This window comes from Capra hircus, chromosome 7 (assembly GCF_001704415.2).
Source record: "Capra hircus breed San Clemente chromosome 7, ASM170441v1, whole genome shotgun sequence".
NCBI lineage: Eukaryota > Metazoa > Chordata > Mammalia > Artiodactyla > Bovidae > Capra > Capra hircus.
This window is the reverse complement of record NC_030814.1, coordinates 62,931,288-62,950,373: the sequence shown is the minus strand read 5'-3', so window position 1 is coordinate 62,950,373 and position 19,086 is coordinate 62,931,288. Positions and strand designations below refer to the sequence as shown.

Below are 19,086 nucleotides of genomic sequence, written 5' to 3'. Positions count from 1 at the left end.
GGTCTGTCTAATAACTGTTGGCATCTGAATAGTGCTCTTCACTAGGTGGCAGTTTTGATGTTGTCATTGCACGCGCACGAAATCTGCCTTTGCTGCTTTATTGCTGTCATTTCTCTCATTTACACCCTCTGGGAAGATCAAGCAAGGACCAGTATCAGAACTTGCAGGATGGGTGTCAGTGGTTTGAACTATAATCCAGGAGTAATATTGGAACATTCTTCAAACCTGCAGTATTGATGGCAGAAAGATGATATGAAGAAAAAACTAAGTGATGAGAAAACATGGTGTGACAGTTTAATTTACAACTTTCTTTTCCTTCAAGGTTCATAAAATAATGGTAGATTGACTTTGTATACTTGATGAAGTTAAGTAGCCTGGCTGTGTATTTAAAAATCCTGATCCTGATGTAAAAAAAATTTTATGATTATTACAACAGTAATGACTACCGTTTCCCTTTGCTGAATATGTACTGTGCCAGGCACTGAGTTAAGTGTTTATCTCATTTAATTCTCAGGACTGATATTCATTATACAAAGTAGAAATAAATGGAGGTTTAGGTGTGTTAGATCCAGAATTTGAACCCTAGTTCATTAGACCTCAGATCTAGTGTTTTTTTGTGTTACGATACATATATTAATATTCCTGTGTAGGTTAGCCTTATTGTATATTTCTAGCCAGTTTTCTTGTTCTGCCACCTATGTTCCAGCAAACTGAGCTGTAATATTTCCCCGTCCTGGTAGATAAAGTCTTTGATTTTATGTCTTTACGGGAATAGCATTTATCCTAAGATACGCTTCTTCATGCCTTTTGTCTTCCTCCATTCCCTTCCCTCAAAGGCCATCCCCTGAATTTCTTTAACATCTTGTTCACCCCAAGGGCATCTGCCATTCTCCATGGTGTATTGCAGAGAGGGATGGGCACTTTTAGTTGATTATTAACTTGTAAATCTTTACAGTTAAGGTCTGGGCCTGATGTATCTTTTAGCCATTTAGCATCTAGTTTAGTGGCTTGCCCTTTTTAGGTATGCTTAGTAAACATGTGTTGGATAAGTAAGAGTATAAATCTGAGCTTAAGTGTAGCATGTTTGTGCCTTAGTTGACCCGGAAAGCATTGTAGAAAGGGAGCACAGAGGACCAGGTTTAACTACCCTGTAGTCTGTAACTTCTAAAGACTTAAGTTACTGAATGTAGCCTTTTTGAATTTTTCTCTTAACTTTGATAAGTTTAGCAATAGTATTAAAGAGTGTTGTGGATGACTGTGAACACAATCAGCTGATTGAATTGAGGATGGGTGTTCTCAGTGTTTGTAAATTCATTTTATTTAGTGAAAGGTGAAGGGAGTGTGGAAAATTGAACTAATGTTTTAATGAGAGATTTAAAATTAAACCTTTTGGGTACTTGAAAACCTAATCATACTCTAATTTTCAAAGGTATTGCAAGTTCACTTGGGGCTCATATTGCATATGCTAGCATATGCAAATCAAAAATTGTTATTTTAGTTTATTTTTATATACATAATGAAAAAATTATTTCATAATGGAGGACTTTTGTGAGGATAGAGAATAAATCTATTGCTGTATCGCAAGCACTCTGATACCTTTATTTGTTTATGAGCCAATATGTTACTTTTAAATACATATTTTACAGAAAAGATGACAAGAGAAAATTGCTCTGTTATATGGATATCATAAACAGTTTCACCCACAGTATAACAATTTTCACTTAGAAATATAAATGCTAAGTATTAAGAAAGTGAATATGTGAAATACAGTTGGGCATATTCTTAGAGTGTTAAATGGAGAGTGCAGAATACCAAGCAGTGCTGTGTTAAACCTCAGTCATGGCCAGAAGTTGGGGAGACTATATATATGCAGAGAAAAAAAATTTAAGGAAGTAAGTGTACCAAATGTTAATGCAGTGATGTGGTAAGTGTATTTTGTAATTAGAACATTTGTATTTAGAAGAAAATGTTTTAAAAGTAGTACATTATTCCATCATTTCTAAGATAATTATGTTCATGTGATAAGTGTGGCAAAAATGTCCTGATGATAATTTAAAAGCTTTGGATTTAGTCTGCTATAATACATGTAAATTTTATACAATAGTAGCAAACACTTGGATAGTACTTTCATACCTCAAGAGTGACTGAGCTCAACAGAGAGAAGAGTGAGTTAAAATAGATTAAGAAGCTTAAGAAGCATGGGAATTTGCTGTGTGACTCAGGGAACTCAAACAGATGCTCTGTGACAATCTAGAAGGGTGAAATGGGGAGGGAGATGGGAGGGAGATTCCAGAGAGAGGGGACACGGGTGTACCTATGGCTGAGTCTTGTTGATGTTTGACAGAAAACTACAAAATTCTGTAAAGCAATTATCCTTCAATTAAAACATAAAGTGGCAAAAAAGAAAAGTTTAAAGAAAATCACCAGGCTCTACACTAATGTATTTGCACTTGTGTATTAAAATGCACAGTTACGTGAATGCAAAAAAAAAAAAAAAAAAAACCAGTTAATGAGCTGTGTTAAGTGGTATAAAAAAGTCAGTTTGAAAATGAACACATTGGATTATCCTTGGTTTCTGAAATTGTGTGGTCTTATTTTTTGATAACATGTAATGATTTGAACGTTTCGGAGAAGTCTAGGAGATATGGAAGGTATTAATAGTAGATCTTGAAGGGGAGAGCATTTCTTTGCAGGAGGCTTAGTGGGCAGTGTGTGCAGTCCTTAGGAACATAGGTTCTGGAGCTGGGCTGCTAGGGTTCAGTTCCTGACCTTGTTTCTTTATGTCTTTGTAAATAAACATCTAATTTATGTAAGTTACATCTAATTTCCTTTCACCTATTCTCTTATCTGTTAAATGAGAATTACGGAATTTACCTTATATGACTGTTTTGAGATTTGAATGATTTTCAATTTATAGGTGCTCGATAGTGGTTGGCATAGTGAAGTTTCAGTAAATGTTAGTGGTATTATTCTTATCAGAGGAATATTATTATCTGCTTTAGCAGTTGCTTTTGTAGAAAGGAAACTATTCACATTCTTAAAATAGCTGTATTCTTTCAAGAAAGTTATATGTCTAAAAGTCTACCTCTGTGGGTAACTTTTGAAGATCACTCATGCTTTTGTCATTTCATCAGTAGCAGCACAGCCCACAGTTTATACTTCTTATAGAGGGTTTTTAGCATGACGCAGTAACAGAGGTTCATAATAATAACTAAGTCATTAAGAAAAGCTTATGCTATATTTAGGTCTTCATGAGCCAATGATATTTGGTTCAGGAATGCACTCATTCAAAATGAAACCACTTTAAATGCAGACCAGTATTTCATAGTGGATTGTGAATAAAAGGTCTCATTGGGACTTTATCTTTAAAAAACTAAAAATTTGGAAAATCATTAGGTTATAATTGTAAACATGCATCAAGTCTTAAAGACTGAATTGAATGTAGGCCTAATTTTTCTCATAAAATAATTTAGTCGCATAATATGACATCCTTCATGCTTGACATTTGTGATACTAATATTAAGAGCATTTTTATTGTTGTGAAAATACTGGTAAAAATATGTATGGATTTCCCCAGGGACTTCTGTTAATCTGTTGATAGTGAGGTTATTGTTTCTGTACAGAGAGCAGACTTGCTTACTGCTCACTAACTATGGAAGTGGTGGACTTCCCAGGCTCACTGTGCCTCATCAGTGGAAGCCACTGGGGCACTCATAAAGTTGTTATGGACATGTACTTGCCTTTTGGTTGACATAGGGCTTGTTTCCGTTGGATACACACCTAGGAATGGAGTTGCTGGGTCATAGGGATCCATGTTTGGCATTAGTAAATGTTGTCAAACAGCCTCCCAAAGTGGTTGGGCTAATTTAATTTATGTTTCTCTTGGGCTAACAGAATATATAAGAGTTGTTTTGATTATCATGAACATCTACCTTTTTAAAAAATAATTTTAGCCATTCTGGTGGATGTAGAGTGATACTTCACTGTTTTTTTAAAATTTTTTAAAAATTTCTGTGATAACTAATGCTGTTGAACCCATTTTATCATCTAATGGCAGTTTTGATACCTTTTGTGAAAGTTCCTGATCGGGCCTTTTATTCACTAGTGAATTTTTATGATTAATTTTGCTCCTTTTTTAACTAAGTAAGTTGAAACTTATAAAACAATTACTTGGATTACTTGTGGCACACACCAGCTGTACAGTTTGGAAAGTTACAAAACATTTTTAAAAAGAATTCTATTAAACGTTTAAAGTTTTTAATCACTCCGCATTTAAAGAGGCGAGTGCAAAGTTTGTCCTCTCCCCTTTCCCAGTCGTAGAAATTCACGTGTGAATAGCATGTTTCAGTTTATAAAACGTCTATTACGTGTATGTTTAAGTGTGTTTTTAGTACTTTAGGCACACATTATTTTATTACTTCAATATTTTAATGACTTAGGAACCATCATCCCTATTTTATAGAAAAATCAATGGACTTAGAGTGATACCTCATCATGGTCATATACCTAGTAAAGGATAGAATCTGATTCTCTACTATTTTCATTATGATACTGAAAAAATTAAAATAGTGCATTTTTGTGTTATAAAATATTTATGCACATAGAAAAATAGAGAAAATCATATACTGATGATTTGTCAGGTTTTCTTCTAATGTAGTTTTAAAAGAAACACAGCTAAAGCTTTTCCATTCTTTCTTCAGCATTCTTTCCTTCTTTCCCTGAAAGGAATCGATATTCAGTATCCTGAGATTGGTTTGTCATTTTCGTGCATACTTTTATTCTCACCTGTGCATGTCTGTAACGAACTTTTTTTTTTGTTTTAAATTTTATGCTGTTGCTCTTATAAAGATATTTTATGTTTTTATGAATTGCTTTTTTAAAGCTCTCTGCTCATTCATGTAATAAACAAGCACTGTCCTTAGGTTCAGGGTTATGTGATGATGGATAAGAAAGACAAGGCTACCTGCCTACTAACATTTTTGTGAGGAAGACTTGTAGTTAATAAGTGAAATCAATATCATTGTTATGAATGCCATGAGAGAAAATTGAGCAGGATCAAGGGATAGAGAATGATGTGGAAACTGGGTGTATGCTATTTTAGATAAAATAGCCAGGGACCTCCTTTTCAGGAGGTGACAACTGAGCAGCTAAATTAATTGAGAGAGAAAGCCATGTTAAAAATCTGGGAGAGGAGAATTCCGTAGGAGGGAACATCAAGTGCAAAGCCCTTGAGGTAGAAATGACTTTGGAGCATTTGCTCAATTGTGTAGGTCCCATAAAGCAATGTTAAAGAATTTGGATATTGAGTGTAATGGGAAACAGCTGGATGATTTTTGAGCCAAAAGATGACGTGATTTGATATATTGTTTTTAGCTTTTTTTTGGGGGGGCGGTGCTGTGCCTTTGCAGCATGTGGGATCTTAGTTCCTTGACCAGGGATCGAATTCATACCCACTACATTGGAAGCCCGGAGTCTTAACCACTAGATTGTCAGGGAAGTACAGTTTGATATACTTTTAAGATTACTGTTTAAGATTCCAGATTACTAGAATTCTGAGTATTAGAATACAGTATGAAAGTTCTGCAGAGATATGGAAAGATCTTGATAACATTGTTTATACATTTTCTGTGCCTTTTTTCAATATACCACTATTGATGTAAAAAAGGTTATGATTATTTATATGTCTGTATTTGTATAAAATTTCTCTGGAAAGACACAAAAGACAAATAGAAGTGGGATTCCCTGTGAGAAGGGGAACTGAAAGATGGGAGAAAAATGGGAAGGAAGCTGACCACTCTATACTTAACATGACGGGAAAGTACTTAAAAATTGTAACAGAAATCATACACATCTTCAGTATTCAGTCAGTCAAATTTTCGCAAAGTGACTCTCGCATAAAATCACTCAGAGGGAAAGGAAGAGCTTTGCCAGGATGGCAGAAACCCTCAAGTTTCCTTCTAGTCCGTGCCCGCAGCCTTCCTTTTAAAGGGTAACCACCATCCTGAGTTCTCATAGCATGAATTAGTTTCACCTGTTTGTTTGTTTGTTTTGTCCCGGCACTCGTAACTCCATTCTGTTCTATAGTAGGTAATAGGTTATCAACTAGTTGTACTGTAGCATTATGCCTCTGTTAACACATTATTGACCCCAGGGGTTTTTGTAGAAACTAATACCTGTAGCCAGAGACTTGTTATGTAAGTGAATATTGAAACACTCTGGTCAATAATGTTCGGGTAACAAAAGAAGTATTAATACGTCTCTGGTCTATACGTTGTTAAAAGGTTAAAACAATACAGAAGCATATGGAACAAATCATGCAGGACCCCCTTTCTATTGCTTGGCTCCCATTCCATGCTCCTCCCTAGAGGTAACTGCAGTTGGTCATTTAGTGTGTAGCCTTTTAGCCCTTGTTCTGAGTTTATATACACAAATAACTTTTCCCCCTTTTTTCTTGTTAGTAAATAATATGGTTAGTATTTAATTGCAGAGATGCTAGGTTAGTAGTTAACATTTTAACTACTAATCTAGTATCAGGTCTTCAAGCTCCTCTGCTTTTCTCTCCCTCTTCTTTAACATATCATTGCTCCGTACATGCTGTCTCTCATATACTTGCACCACTCGAGATTGCCAGGAGAAATATCAGTAACCTCAGATATGCAGATGACACTATCCTTATGGCATAAATTGAAGAGGGACTAAGGAGCCTCTTGATGAAGGTGAAAGAGGAGAGTGAAAAAGCTGGCTTAAAACTCAATATTCAAAAAACTAAGATCATGGTATCTGGTCCCGTCAGTTCGGTTCAATTCAGTCACTCAGTTGTGTCCGACTCTTTGTGACCCCATGGACTGCAGCACACCAGGCTTCCCTGTTCATCACCAACTCCCAGAGCTTGCTCAAACTCATATCCATCGAGTTGGTGAGGCCATCCAACCGTATCGTCCCCTGTCATTACCTTCTGTCATCCCTTTCTGATCCCATCACATCATGGCAAATAGATGGGGGAACAGTGGAAACAGTGACAGACTTTATTTTCCTGGGCTTCCAAATCACTGTGGATGGTGACTGCAGCCATGAAATTAAAAGACGCTTGCTCCTTGGAAGAAAAGCAATGACAAACCTAGACAGTGTAATAAAAAGCAGAGACATTTCTTTGCCTACAAAGGTCCGTCTAGTCAAAGCTATGATTTTTCCAGTAGTCATGTATGGATGTGAGAGTTGGACCATAAAGAATGCTGAGCCCAAAGAATTGATGCTTGGTGTTGGGAGAAGACTCTTGAGAGTCCCTTGGACTGCAGGGAGATCAAACCAGTCAATCCAAAGGAAACCAACTGTGAATATTCATTGGAAGGACTGATGCTGAAGCTGATGCTCCAATACTTTGGCCAACTGATGTGAAGAGCTGATTCCTTGGAAAAGACCCCGATGCTGGGAAAGATGGAAGGCAGGAGGAGAAGGGGATGGCAGAGGATGAGATGGTTGGATGGCATCACTGACTCAATGGACATGAGTTTGAGCAAACTCCAGGAGATGGTGAAGGACAGGGAAGCCTTGCGTGCTGCTATCTATGAGGTCACAAAGAGTCGGATACGACTGAGTGACTGAACAACAACACTCTGTCTAACCTCTGTTATATTCTAGTATTATGGAATTAGGGTCTTAGTCAGCTGGGCCTGTCTGCTCTTTATCCTGGGAAATGCCCTATTCATACCTGCCCATGTATTTTTTTATGTCCCCCTTTCCTTTGAAATTTCCCTTCTCATCTCAGGCAACCAAATCATGCCTGTACTTTCTGACCCAGATGGCTTTTATCCTGTATCCTTAATGCTGCTACAACTGAAGTAAGACTTTTTATACAGTTCATTTAACTCATAACACTTTACACTCTGTGACCTGTTTCTGAAACATGCTTTTGTTTTCTTGTTATATTTCCCTGGTTCAATGTAGGCGGTTTTGTTTTCCTGGTGAAAATTATCCTATGAAGTGTTGGGAAAGACATGCTGCCTAGGCTTGGGCATATCCATTCATACATAAGGAGTATATCTTCACTTCCCTCCACCCTTCCTCATATGGTTCCAGCACGCAGTCTGTGTAGCCACTGTTGAGCATGTCTCTCACTTCCCAGTGACAGCAAATTACTTGGTGGAATTTGAATTTAGTGAAATGAGGTGTGAGTTTTTCTCTGCACTCTGTGTGGTCTGGCCTTGCAAGTAGGGAGGAGTCAACATAATTGAAGATTGTGCAGTTCCTAGTGACAGGTGCCAAGAGGTTATGATACATATTTCTTGGGTGTGGTGTACAGTGAATAAATGCTTGGAGCTCTTGGCCCTTTTTTCATCAGTGAAGCACTTTTTAATTAATATTTTTATTTCTAGAGGAAGAACTGTAGTTTTCCATAGCTCTACAGCCCTTTTCTCCTAAAGAGGAGTCAGTGCTCCTTTTTTTCTCCTTTTCTGGATCAGCACCTAGAACAGTGCCTGGCACTTTAATAGACTCTTAGTAGGCAGCAGGCGTATGTTGAAAGAATAAATCAGTTGGCTCTTAAGATGAAACTATTTGATACTTTTTTTTTTTTAAGTACCATTATGACTATTCATAGTACATGGCACGTAACAAGCAATCAGTTCTTATTTGTTGAATTTAACTCTATTTTATTTTGTTTACTCAGACTCTAAGTATCTGTGGTGTGGGAGACCCAGGTTTGATCCCCAGCTTGGGAAGATTCCCTGGAGATGGAAATGGCCACCCACTCCAGTATTCTTGCCTGGGAAATCCCATGGACAGAGGAGCCTGGTGGGCTGTAGTTCATGGGCTCGCGCAGAGTCGGACATGACTGAGCAACTAACACTTTGGCTTTATGGGACTGACTTATTTTACTTTTTGGCTGTGCTGGGTCTTTGCTGCTGCATGGGCTTTTCTCCGGTTGCGGTGTGTGGGCCTCTCACCGCGGTGGCTTCTCTTGTGGGGCGCAGGCTCCAGGGCATGCAGGCTCAGTAGCTGGGACTCCTGGGCTCTACAGGTTCAGTAGTTGCATCACACAGGCTTAGTTACTCTGTGGCATGTGGGATTTTCCCGGGTCAGGGAACAAACCTGTGTCTCCTGCATTGGCAGGCAGATTCTTTACCGTTAGCCGCCAGGGAAGCCCTACTGCAGTTTTAACTGAGCACATACAGTCTTCTAGGAAGATCACCCCAATCCAGAATAAACTTGATGCTGCAATATTCTGTTATTTGTCCAAGACAGAGTTGCAGCATTATTTATCAGTTTTAGGTCTAAGAAAGGAAGCATCTTTTGTTACTGACATCCTTTCTCCAAGTATTACTCCTGCTATTTCACTAGTAACTAATTGTCTGTGTGGTTGACTGTAGTAACCACAGGAGATTGTACCCACTCTTATCAGTGGAATGCCACTACATATCACTTTTTCAGGGTATACAGTGGTGTTCTGCCTGGAGCAGGTTCATTGACTTAACATACTTAAAATATCGGAGAAGGCAGTAGGAGCTATGAAATGATAAACTATTTTTGGGGGGATTAAACCTTGGGTTTCTTCTTTTTTTTTTTTAGTTTATTCTTTCTAAATCTAACTTTCTTCATTTTAAAAGTAGACACTTCCCATTTTTCTGTCAGTTGTTATGATTTATTTGAGGGCTTGGTATGTCTTATGACAACTTCTAATACATTTTGCATCTAATAATGTGACTTGAGTAGTGCTGTGACTTTTGTGCAAACCTTACAAGCCTGTGAAACATTTTAAAGAAAGTGATGATCCTAGGGAAGCACTAGATTTCTCTTAAGACCTTTGTTCAAATCAGGAGACTATTATGTCCAAAACTGACACAGCATATAACATGGATTTCAGTGAAGAAAACTACTTCAGAATCTTGGGGGCTTCTGACGGAAGGAAATAAAGGTCTAGGGGCTGTTTTTGTGGGGTGATAATGTGTAGAAAGGAGAGCACCCTACTTTGCTTTTGGTTATCATTTGACATTGCCAATGAGATTCATATTATGAAGAAGGAAGTGAGTGGTCACAGGACTTAAGAGAAAATTTTTCTATCTAGACTTAGGTTTTTTGTTTTACTTGGTAAGGCTTTTCTACTCTTACTGAAAGTAACATACTTTTCAAATTATATTGATTTAAATGTATGTAAATTGTATTTATTTAAACCAGGGATCTTATCCTTTTCACCTTTTCTCTTTCAGGGCTTGAACCAATGAAAGAAGCTTATGGCGCTTATGAAGATAAATGTCACTCCTTCCTTTTAAATTGCGACTTTTGCTTAGGGCCTGTATATGACTTTCCGCCTGTGATCTGTATGTTCGGTAGACACTGACTTTGAGTTGCAGAAAGGTTTCTGAAGATTTAAATCAAATGACGTCAATGGCCAGCTTGTTTTCTTTTACTAGTCCAGCAGTAAAACGATTGTTGGGCTGGAAGCAAGGTGATGAAGAGGAGAAATGGGCAGAAAAGGCAGTCGATGCTTTGGTGAAAAAACTAAAAAAGAAAAAAGGTGCCATGGAGGAACTGGAGAAAGCCTTGAGCAGTCCAGGACAGCCAAGCAAGTGTGTCACTATCCCCAGATCTTTAGATGGACGCCTGCAGGTTTCTCACAGAAAAGGCTTACCCCACGTTATATACTGTCGTGTTTGGCGCTGGCCTGATCTGCAGAGTCATCATGAGCTAAAGCCATTGGATATTTGTGAATTTCCTTTTGGATCTAAGCAAAAAGAAGTTTGTATCAACCCATACCATTATAAGAGAGTGGAGAGTCCAGGTAGGTTTTAATTCCCCTGGGAAAAATTATAAAAACTTCTGCCCCCTGACATTTGACTGAATTTAGCAATTAATAGGTTACTTTAGCTTTATGCTTCCTTCTTAAAGATTTTAATCTTGGGAGGAATACTGGACCAACCTCAAATGAAAGTTAAGAAAGAATTTCTGTCCTGACCTCAGCCATGTGACCCCACCTCCAACGTACCTTGTTTAGGAATCTCCATCTATATTATCTCTACATTACCGTTCTTCCTGCTCTTTGTTGACACCCACTCTTGTTAGTCTTTCTTTTCTACCTTTTGACTTGTCAAATTCACTAATGACTGCCTTCTTGCAGAGGGATCAGTCATTCTCAGTCCTCATCTTATTTGCCCTGTCAGCATTGTTTGATACAGGTGCTTTCCTTTCCTCCCACTCAGAACTTTTTCATATTGGCTTCTGAAGCACAGCACTCTTACAATTCTCCTACCTCACTACCTGTTTCTGCTTAGTCTCTTTGTTGGCTATTTTCCTGTTTTCACACGACTCAGTCCTTTGACTTTTTCTCCATCTATATTTTTCCTGTAGGTACTCTCATGTTATCACATGTCTTAAAACCATCTATAAATTCACGCTCACATTTTGAACTCCAGAGTCAGCTTCTCCTGACTCTATCCAGTTGCCTACATAACATCTCCACTTGAATGTCTAATAAACATACCAGATTTAATGTCAAAATAGGACTTTGGATTTGTTTTTCCTACCAAATCATTTTTTCCTCCAGTTTTCCCTGTTGAAGTCAATGGCAGTAACATTCACTTAATTGCTCCCTGCTAAGTCGCTTCAGTCGTGTCCGACTTTTTGTGACCCCATAGACGGAAGCCCACCAGATTCCCCCGTCCCTGGGATTTTCCAGGCAAGAACACTGGAGTGGGTTGCCATTTCCTTCTCCAGTGCATGAAAGTGAAAAGTGAAAGGAATGTCGCTCAGTCACGTCTGACTCTTAGTGAGCCCATGGATTGCAGCCTACCAGGCTCCTCCATCCATGGAATTTTCCAGGCAAGAGTACTGGAGTGGGATGCCATTGCCTTCTCCGAATTGCTCCCTGGAAGTCATCTGTTATTTCTCTCTGAAGTTCTGTGCTTAAGCTATGAGGAAATGCTGTTTGCTCTACCTTCAAAATGTACTTTGATCATATCATCTCTCACCATCTCTAACACCACTACTCTAGTACAGACCATCTTCATCTTTTACCTTAAGTAGTCTCCTAATTGGTCTCTGCCTCTTTTTTTTCCCCCAGCTCATTCTGTTTTCTGTTATAGCAGCCAGAGTGAGTGTTAGGAAGTATATATATCAAATCATGTCAGTCCCTGCCCAGAACACTTAAAGGCTTTCTGTCACACTTAGAACATATTTCCACAAGGGTCTACATGACCTGTCCTCAAGCATCCTCTGTTCCCTGGACTTGCCGTACATGCTCTTTCCTCTACATAGAGTACTCTCCCCCAGCATCTTTTCGTGTCACATTTTCTTATTTCATTCTGTCCTTGCTTAAATTCTCATCACTACTTGACTGTGAGGTATTCATTTTGTTTATTGACTGATGTGAGAAGGACCTTCCTCTGTCTCATTCTGTACTGCATTCCCAGTGCCTAGAATAGTTTTATTACCTGGAACTTAGGAGTGAGTGCTCAGGAAATATTTTTTTGTATTGAATGAATTATATAAGCTGAGATACTATTTGGGTACATTACTTAGCTATTGCTACATAACAAAGTACCACAGGCTAAGGGGCCAACACACATTAGTTATCTCCCAGTTTCTGTCAGTCAGGAGTCCAGGCATGGCTTTACTTGGATCCTTTGCAAGGCTGTAAACTAGGTATTGGTCAGTCTTGAGTCTCCATTGGAGGCTCAACTGAGAAAGGTTCCGCTTCCCAGCTCATGTGATTATTATCAGGATTCAGCTTCTTGCAGGCTGTTGGATTCTGGCTGGTTGTTGACTCCTTCATATGCTCACCATGTGACCATCTCTGTAGGTAGCTCACATTCGTGGCTGCTTATTTCTTCAAAGCCAGTAAGAAAGGGTTTTCTTGCTAGAAGAGGCATTGTGTTCTGGTGGAATGTTAGTATATACATTCTGTTACTTTTGCCATATTCTGTTGCTTAGGAGCAAGTCACAGATAATAAATATACTCAGACTGAACGGATTACACAGGATAAATACCAAGAGGCAGGAATCATGATAGCCACCTTAGTCTGCTGGCCACACTAGATTTCACATGAAGATAGTATATGCCGATATGGTTTTTAAAAAAAAAAACAAAACTGTAGCAATAACATTAGATGTGGAGACTAGCAAAACAAACAAAATAGGAGTAATGTGCTGTCAGGGAAAGTTTATTTTAAGGGCTGTAGAGCTGCCAGTTGGTATTTGAGGTGATTCTCAATTTCTTATTAAATCCAAGGAGAGTTGTAGCCAGAGGAATTGATGAGGAAAGGCAAATATGAGGATTTAAAAGAGAAGTATAGTCTGAAAATCCTGGGCTTGATATTTGCTAGAAGTTGTTGTCAAGAAAGGGAATTTAGTATATTCCCTCATAACCAGAGTGTGTCTGATAGTCAATAGAAATGTCTTATTTTTGTTATCTGTTTTCCTCAGCTGTGATTCATTCTGTATAAAAGATTGGGGCTTAGGCCTGGTATGCTTAAGCAAGTTAAACAGCTGTGACATTGGATGGATCACTTCATAATACCAGTATTAATAAAGTCATAGTAATTAACATCATCGAGCACTTAAGGACTAGATACCCTTCATGAATCACTGCCTTGTCATGGCTAAGGGGCTTGCATAACTCAGTGAAGCTATGAACCATGCTGTGCAGGGCCACCCAAAACAGATTATAGTGAAGCGTTCTGACAGAATGTGGTCCACTGGAGGAGGAAATGGCAACCCACTCCAGTATTCTTGCTTGAGAAGTCCATGAACAGTATGAAAATGCAAAAAGATATGACACAGAAAGATGAGCCCCCTCATCAGAAGGTGTCCAGTACGCTACTGGGAAAGTGTTAGTGTTAGTTGCTCAGTTGTGTCCAACTCCTTGCGACCCCATGGATGGTAGCCTGTCAGGCCCCTCTGTCCATGGAATTCTCCAGGCAAGGGTACTGGAGTGGGTAGCCATTCCCTTCTCCAGGGGATCTTCCCAACCCAAGGATCAAACCCGGGTCTCCTGCATTGCAGGCAGATTCTTTACCATCTAAGCCACCAGGGAAGCAGAAATGCTGCTGGGAAAGTAGTAGTAGTGATCTAGTCACTAAATTGTATCCAGCTCTTGCAGTCCCTTGGGCTTTAGCCTGCCAGGCTCCTCTGTCCATGGGATTTCCCAGGCAAGAATACTGGAATAGGTTGCCATTTCCTTCTCCAGGGGATCTTCCTGACCCAGGGGTCAAACCCATGTCTCCTGCATGGCAGGCGGATTCTTTACCACTGAGCCACCAGAGTCACAGAGGGCAATTACTAATAGCTACAGAAAGAAGGAAACAGCTGGGCCAAAGCAGAAATAATGCTCAGTTGTGGATGTATCTGGTGGTGAAAGTTAAGTCTGATGCTGCAAAGAACAGTATTCCATAGGAACCTGGAATGTTAGGCCCATGAATCAAGGTAAATCGGACGTGGTCAAGCAGGAGATGGCAAGAGTTAACACTGACATCTTAGGAGTCAAGGTCGAGGTGAAGTCGCTCAGTTGTGTCTGACTCTTTGCGACCCCGTGGACTGTAGCCTACCAGGCTCCTCCGTCCATGGGATTCTCCAGGCAAGAATACTGGAGTGGGTTGGCATTTCCTTCTCCAGGGGATCTTCCTGACCCAGGGATCGAACCCAGGTCTCCCGCATTGGAGGCAGACGCTTTAACCTCTGAGCCACCAGGGAAGCCCCTTCTTAGGAATCAGTGAACTAAAATGGACGGGAATGGAAAAATTTAATTCAGATGACCATACATGTACTACTGTGGGCAAGAATCCCTTAGAAGAAATGGAGTAGCCTTCACAGTCCTCTTGGTGCAACCTCAAAAATGATAGAATGATCTTGATTCATTTCCAAGGCAAACCGTTCAGCATCACAGTAATCCAAGTCTGTGCCCCAGCCACTGATGCTGAAGAAGCTGAAGTTGAATGGTGCTATGAAGACCTACAGCATCTTCTAGAACTAACCAAAAAAGATGTCCTTTTCATCACAGGGGATTGGAATGCAAAAGTAGGAAGTCAAGAGATACCTGAAATAACAGGCAAGTTTGGCCTTAGAGTACAAAATGAAGCAGGGCAAAGGCTAATAGTTTTGTCAACAGAACATGCTGGTCATAGCAAATGCCCTTTTCCAGCAACCCAAGAGACGACTCTATACATGCACATTACCAGATGGTCAATACTGAAATCAGATTGATTATATTCTTTGTAGTCAAAGATGATGAAACTCTATACATACTCAGCTAAAATAAGGCCTGGAACTGATTGTGGCTCAGATCATGAACTTCTTATTGAAAATGTAGGCTTAAATTGAAGAAAATAGGGAAAACCACTAGGCTGTTCAGGTATGACCTAGATCAGATCCCTCATGATTATTCAGTGAAAACGATGAACAGATGTAAGGGATTAGATCTGATAGAGTGCCTGCAGAACTATGGATGGAAGTTTGTGACGTTGTGCAGGAGGCAGTGACCAAAACCATTCCAAAGAAAAAATGCAAAAGGCAAAGTCGTTTTCTCAGGAGGTTTTACAAACAACTGAGTAAAGAAGGAAAGCAAAAGGCAAGGGAGAAAGGGAAAGATGCGCCCAACTGAATGCAGAGTTCCAGAGAATAGCAAAGAGAGACAGAAGGCCTTCTTAAATGAACAATGCCAAGAAATAGAGGAAGACAGTAGAATGGGAAAGACTAGAGATCTCTTCAAGAAAATTGGAGCGATCAAGGAAACATTTTGTGCAAGAATGTGCATGATAGAGGACAGAAACGGTAAGGACCTAACAGAAGCAGAAGCGATTAAGAAGAGGTGGTAAAAATACACGAAGAACTATACAAAAAAGGTCTTAATGACCCGGATAACCACAATGGTGAGATCGTTCACCTAGAGCCAGACATCCTGGAGTGTGCAGCTGAGTGGGCATTAGGAACCATGAACTATGAACAAAGCTACTGGAGGTGGTGGGGTTCCAACTGAGCTGTTTAAAATCCTGAAAGATGATGCTGGTGAAGTGCTGCACTCAGTGTGTCAGCACATTTGGAAAACTCAGCAGTGGGACAGGGCTGGAAGAGGTCAGTTTTCATTCCAGTCCCAAAGACACTGCCAAAGAATGTTCCAGCTACTAGACTGTTTTGCTCATTTCACATGTTAGTAAGGTTATGCTAAAAATCCATCAAGTTAGGCTTCAGTTGGAGAAGGAAATGGCAACCCACTCCAGTATTCTTGCCTGGAAAATCCCATGGACGGAGGAGCCTGGCAGGCTACAGTCCATGGGGTTGCAAAGAGTTGGACATGACTGAGCGACTGAACTAGGCTTCAGTGGTATGTGAACAGAGAACTTCAGATGTACAAGCTGGGTTTCAGAGAGGCGGAGGAAGCAGAGAGCAAATTGCCAACATTTGTTGAATCATGGAGAAAGCAAGGGAATTCCAGAAAAACATCTACTTTGGCTTCATTGACTCTGCTAAAGCCTTTGACTGTGTGGATCACAGCAAACTTGAAAATTGTAGAGATGGAAGTACCAGAACACCTTACCTGTCTCCTTAAAAACCTATATGCAGGTCAAGAACAGTTAGAACCAGACATGCAACAATGAACTGGTTCCAAATTCGGAAAGGAGTATGACAAGGCTATATATTATCAGCCTGCTTATTTAACTTCTCTGCAGAGTACATCATGCGAAATGCCAGCTGGATGAATCACAAGCTAGAATCAAGATTGCTGGGAGAAATATCAACACTTCAGATATGCAGATAATATCATTCTAATGGCAGAAAGCAAAGAAGAACTAACGAGCCTGTTGATGAGGGTGAAAGAGGAGACTAAAAAGCTGGCTTAAAACTCAACATTAAAAAAAAACTGAGATCATGGCATCTGGTCCCATCACTTCATGGCCAGTAGAAGGGGAAAAAATGGAAACAGTGACAAATTTTATTTTCTTGGGTTCCATAATCACCACAAATGATGACTGTAGCCATGAAATTAAAAGATGCTTGCTCCTTGGGAGGAAAGCTATGACCAACCTAGACAGCATATTAAAAAGCAGAGACATCACTTTGCCTATAAAGGTCCGTATAGTCAAAACTATGGTTTTTTCAGTAGTCGTGTATGGATGTGAGAGTTGGACCATAAAGAAGGCTGAATGCCAAAGAATTGATGTTTTGAAACTGTGGTGCTGGAGAAGACCCTTGAGAGTACCTTGGACTGCAAGGAGATCAAACCAGTCAATCCTAAAGGAAATCAACCCTGAATATTCGTTGAAAGGACTGAAGCTGAAGCTCCAGTACTTTGGCCCCTTGCTGCAAAGAGCTGGCTCATTTGAAAAGACCCTGATGCTGGGAAAGATTGAAGGCAGAAGGAGAAGAGGGTAGCAGAAGATGAGATGGTTAGATAGCATCACCAGCTCAATGGACTTGAATTTGAGCAAATTCCGGGAGATAGTGGAGGGCAGAGGAGCCTGGCATACTGAGGTCCATAGTGACTCAAAACTTGAGAGATGACTTAGTGACTGAACAATGACAAGGACTAGACAGTTTTGTAATCCTATGAGGTTATTCCTTCATGGGGTTTGAAAATGGTATGAACATTTTATGATACTTTTAAGTTTACCAGTAAGTTACAGATAAGGAAACCAAAAATTAATAGAAAAGTAGCTTATAAAAGGGGCTTCCCTGATGGCTCAGTGGTAAAGAATCTGCCTGCCAATTCAGGAAACATAGGTTCAATCCCTGGGTTGGGAAGATCCCCTGGAGAGGGAAATGGCAACCCACTTAAGTATTTTTGCCTAGGAAATTCCGTGAACAGAGGAGCCTGACAGGCTATATAGTGCATAGGGTCACAGAAAGAGTCAGACATAATGTAGTGACTAAAAAACAACTTATATGTAGTGGAGCCAGAAAGTATTGCAAAGTTGGAAAAAAAGAGTAGAAAATAGTTGGAAAGTGATAAAAGCAAAATAGAGAGCCAAGCTAGGCGATTCAGTGTTTAATAGTGTTGTCCAGTGGTTAAGATTACTTTCTTGAACCAGATTCTCTGGATTTGGATACTGACTTCACCAGTATTATCAAAAATGACCAAAGGGGAATTAACCTGTCTGTGACTTTGTTTCCTCATCTGTAAAATGGGAATAATAATACAGGTTAGTTATGAGAATGAGATGAGTTAATGTATGAAAAGTGCTTAGATAAAACATTATCTGGCTCAAAATAAGTTTCAAATTAAATGTTCCTATAAAATAATAATTCTTGAAGCATTGGAGATAATGAGAAAGAGAAAATTATTAAAGAAATACTATTATAACAATTCCCAGAACTGAAAATGGAATGGGCCCAATGACTGAGTAACCAGCAAAAGAGACAGAAAAAAGACCCATTCATGAAATTTGAGCGTATCATGGATAAGAAGATTTTGAGAGCTCCCAGAGTAAAAAAGATAGGGCACAGAGAAAAGACTGGAAATGAGAATACTGGATTTTTCAATGCAATTTTGGATTCTAGAAAAGAAACAGTGCCCTGTACATTCAGAGAGAAAAAGGTTATTCTGGAATTTGTCTGTAGATAAACATAAGACAGGTTACTTTCATATAAACAAGGACTCAAAATTTATCTTCCTTACATCCTTCTTTAGTAAACGAATAGAGAATGAGGTCCAGGAAATGGAATCCAACTGGGGAGAAAAGAAGAGGAAGTCTAAAGACCTTGAATTTGTAGGGGACTTAAATAGCAAACGATGGAGGATCCATCCAGGGGAGAAAACTAAATAAATAGATTCTTTATATGTGGCACCTGGAAAATAGTATTGGTAGAAATTTATTAGATTTGTTGGACTTTGGGAAATTAGTGATAGAAACTTGAGATTAAGCAAATGAAGGACCAAGACAATAATTTAAAAAAAAATTGTTCAAGAAAAAAGTATAATACAAATTTGGCTTAGCAATGAATTGTGTTTATGTAATTTATATAATATATAAACTATCATAAACACAGGATATTGAGTTAACCAAATTTTTGTGTAACTTTATTAGGAAGAGAATGGGGAATAGAATGATTTAAGGAATCTACTTCATTTGCCATAAAAATAAGTCTACAGATAATGTCTTGACA

General features: G+C 39.2%; 1 protein-coding gene across 2 annotated transcripts in view; it reads left to right on the top strand.

Moving 5' to 3' along the window:
* SMAD5 (SMAD family member 5) overlaps window positions 1-19,086 on the top strand; it is a 58,826-nt gene that overhangs the window by 16,223 nt on the left and 23,517 nt on the right. For both annotated transcript variants that reach the window (XM_005682962.2, XM_018050347.1), the window contains exon 2: window positions 10,203-10,774. In XM_005682962.2, coding sequence (XP_005683019.1) covers window positions 10,372-10,774 — 403 coding nt within the window. In that variant the 5' untranslated portion in view covers window positions 10,203-10,371. The remainder of the gene's footprint in view (window positions 1-10,202; window positions 10,775-19,086) is intronic.